We start from the raw sequence: 1,109 nt of genomic DNA, 5'->3' as shown, positions 1-1,109 counted from the left end.
TTTCACAGCCCAAGCTGATGTTTTCAGACTGCTGTTTTATTCAGTCAACATCCCAGTGCCCAAGTTCCTCTACCGTGCTGTGCTGGACCCAGTCTCAAGTCTGTCAAGTCCCTGGATACCAGAAGCTTCTTGGCCAAACAAATTTGGTTCATACTCTGCAGTCTAATGTGCACTCCTACTGCTAGTGACCAAACACAACACTCTTGGAACATACACTGCTGTGTGTGACGTGTCTGTTAAGTCTGAGAGACAAATGCTGTCAAACAAACATGACAGACCAGTCTAACCTCTCCAAAGTCAATGAAACAACAGAATGAAGGTGCTCACAAAAAATGGGGTGACAAATCCTTAGTAGTTCTTCTCGTGTCCAGCGTGTTAAAGCAACAACTCGTTATTGATGATACTTGACAAGGATGAGTGCTTCAGCAGGGACAAAGTGAAATGAACTGCAGCTCATCAGAACGTCTGTAGTTTGATGGTTTAGTTTCTGTTGGTGTCTATCAGGCTGGGCTGGATGTTGACAGGTCTGTAAACAATTAAAATGACCCGTTGTGTCGTCACCATGATTAGAAAAAGCTAGAGTCCTAAATATTGTCTTTTGTTGCACAAAGCAGTTTGTTTTGTTGCTGTGTTTAGCAAAATAAAAGGTTTTTAACAAACTTAAGCATATTCGTTAACAGCAGTCACTTCATCTGTCTGTGGCAGGTGTGACAGAGTGTGAGAGGCGGGGCCTGCGATGTTCACAGCAAGGGGACTTCCTGTCAGCGCAGCCTGACTTCCTGTCTGGCGGTTGGAGGTGCTTTACCAGTGAGGGGGCGGAGCTTGAGTGGACCATCACCAACAAACCTCTGACTGATGACGAGTGCTCAGGTGAAGACGCAGTAGCCAATCAGAGAGCAGCCGTGTTTTTAGGTTGGGTTTATGTGTGTATTTAGTTGTTTAACTGTGTGTCTGTGTGTTGCAGTTCTCAGCAAGTTTCAGGCTGTTCCTGGACCTGATCTGCTCATTGGAGCTGAAGACACTGAAGTCCTGCAGACAATGACCTCTGACCTCACAACCTGTGTCCAAGGTGACGATAACACCATGTTTGTACAGCTATCTTTGTGAGG

At 45.6% G+C, this 1,109-nt stretch overlaps 1 protein-coding gene across 1 annotated transcript; it reads left to right on the top strand.

Moving 5' to 3' along the window:
* Window positions 1-680: 680 nt before the first annotated feature.
* On the top strand, window positions 681-1,069 carry LOC109954131 (thyroglobulin-like; the record flags this gene model as incomplete). The annotated part of the gene is made up of 2 exons (XM_020589535.1): window positions 681-870; window positions 965-1,069. Coding segments are annotated over 2 exons (295 nt in total), but the record flags the coding sequence as incomplete, so codon positions are not given.
* Between the last annotated feature and the right edge of the window lie 40 nt (window positions 1,070-1,109).

This window comes from Monopterus albus, unplaced genomic scaffold (assembly GCF_001952655.1).
Source record: "Monopterus albus unplaced genomic scaffold, M_albus_1.0 scaffold3519.1, whole genome shotgun sequence".
NCBI classification, from domain to species: domain Eukaryota; kingdom Metazoa; phylum Chordata; class Actinopteri; order Synbranchiformes; family Synbranchidae; genus Monopterus; species Monopterus albus.
Note: the sequence above shows the minus strand (reverse complement) of the source record. Positions and strands in the feature narration are given on the sequence as shown.